Source organism: Galeopterus variegatus, unplaced genomic scaffold, assembly GCF_000696425.1.
Source record: "Galeopterus variegatus unplaced genomic scaffold, G_variegatus-3.0.2 Scaffold2075, whole genome shotgun sequence".
Taxonomy (NCBI): Eukaryota; Metazoa; Chordata; class Mammalia; order Dermoptera; family Cynocephalidae; genus Galeopterus; species Galeopterus variegatus.
Window position 1 is genome coordinate 64,628 of NW_007728186.1, and position 2,195 is coordinate 66,822.

General features: G+C 33.2%; 1 protein-coding gene across 1 annotated transcript in view; it reads left to right on the forward strand.

Annotated features, from left to right (window-relative positions):
- ERICH3 (glutamate-rich 3) overlaps positions 1 to 2,195 on the forward strand; it is a 109,159-nt gene that overhangs the window by 45,973 nt on the left and 60,991 nt on the right. Inside the window, exon 8 of the mRNA XM_008580393.1 lies at positions 55 to 235. Within this exon, the coding sequence (XP_008578615.1) occupies positions 55 to 235 (181 nt within the window). The remainder of the gene's footprint in view (positions 1 to 54; positions 236 to 2,195) is intronic.

A 2,195-nucleotide genomic window follows, 5' to 3' on the forward strand; every position in this document is an offset into this window, starting at 1 on the left:
CTGATTAGAAGGTAATTAGTTAATAGGACTAGTTTTTGTTGTTGTTTATTCTAGGATTCAAGAAGGATTCATAAAACATCACTGCATAGTAATGCAGCTATTACAATGATCTATTTGGGGAAAAATGTGCACCTATCTAATGATGACCCAGACTTCCGAGATGAAATAAAGGTTTATCAGCAGCACTGTGGTGGGGAAAACCTTTGTGTATACAAAGGCAATCTACTTGAAAAAGGTACACATAAAACATGATTTTTTTTTAATTGCTTGGGGTTGTTGCTATAGGTAAGCTGTTGTTGCTATAATATCAAAATAACTTCAATCACTTTATGAAAGTATGCATATCCAGGGACTTATAAACCAGCTGCCTAAAAGTAAATCTAGATTTACTGCTTCATGATTGAAACTGAAGCAGTAATTACTCTTGCAGATTGTGGAAGAAAGAATTTGGAGTGATTTAACCTGGTACCAGATTAATTCTGGAATAGAGATATATGATCATTAAAATGTTGCATGAATAAGCTGTCCCCCAAATTACAAGTTAACTATTTGGCTTGCCATAGTGAATTATATCATACGTTATTCTAAGAGAAAAATACCAGATTGGCAATTTGTTCTTTAGAGGTATATTGAGATAAAAATCACAAATCCAATAAACTCCAGGGCAAATCACACCTAAATAACTTGGTGCAGAAATTTGGCTAAATGGCTTTCTGCTTTCATTTGATCATAAATCTGTGTTTGTCAATATAAGATAATTTTAATACCCAATATTAAAAGTATCTTTTAATTTCACATATTGTACTATAATGTTTTTCTTCCGTATTCAGTTCAGAGGAGCAGCAATTAAAAGACAGAGTGATTACAGGACTATGTTTGCTACTTCCTTGCTTAAGGAAGAAAGCGATAGAAAGTTTCTGTTTAGAAAGTAATACTATTTAACTAATTAAAAGAAATATTTGTATTTGGATAATTGATATATATTGACTTAGGAATTAAGGGACATGTTGGGGACGAATATGAAATTTTTACTTTTGGCCTTTCTGATTTCCCTCATCAATCAAAAATGGTAACTATTAGTTAAAATACTTTCAAGTCCTTAAAGAAAAACTATAACTACATATTTAGGAATTACATATTAAACTTCCCAACATAAAAAAAGAGTAAATACTTGCATGTTAGTTTTAATTTAATGTAAAACAGAATATGATACTCAATTATGCTAGAAACTCTTTTTCCCATTTTATATATTTGTTGGAAATGTAATTTTTGTCTCATTTTGCCATAGTATTTCAAAGTTTATATTCTTTCCGTTTTGTAGATGAGGAAAATGAGAGGAGTCCAGAGGTGGAGTGGCTCCCAGGGTTGCATGTCCAGCTCCGGGCAGAATCAAGAGCAGACCCTGCCCCTGACTAGGTGCAAGGCCCTAGTTCTATGTAGCCCCAGTTAACTATTCTCAGTACCAAAGAGATTCATACATGTTTGTAATATGAGGGGTGTGAAACCCCTAATAACAGTGGCACAGATACATACTCTTATTTTCATAAAGTATGACTTTCAGCTATTAAGAGAATTGCTGAAATTAACTATTGTCTAAAATTGGAATTAATGTAATGAAAATGTCCCTGGGCCTTAGATCTCATTTCATTCAACAAAATGCATATATAATATTTATTTGACTGCTGGAAAATGGGGTGGATACAAATGAAAAAAGAATGAGGCTTAGCTGAATGATTCTCTGGTAGACGATTTACACTGTGTGATGAAAGTGCATAACCAAAGGTTATGGGAAAAAGGGTGTTACTTGGCTCAGTGTTATTTTGCATACATGTCTATCTTGGGATTTTTTTGTTATGGCATTAGACAGTCTTGAATAATGGAATGGAATGGGGACTTAAATAATTGAGTTCTGTCCATACAAAAATTTTGTCTCAGCTTGCCCTTGATTGCCAGGAAAGTAATTAATTGTTCAAAATTAAAAAGTTGGGTAGCTCAGAGTTGACTTGTGGTTCAGCAATCTTAGCAATTCAGCCAAACTGAAAAGAATCTGCCCTTTTTACAAATCAGAGCTTTTCATGATTCAGTGAAACGTGAATAGGTTTTTAGAGGTTCCTGCTAAAAAAAGAAAAAAGTCATTTACCATTATGCTTGGAGCAGTAAACTCATTAAAATGCACCAGTTGTTAGTTTCTCTTG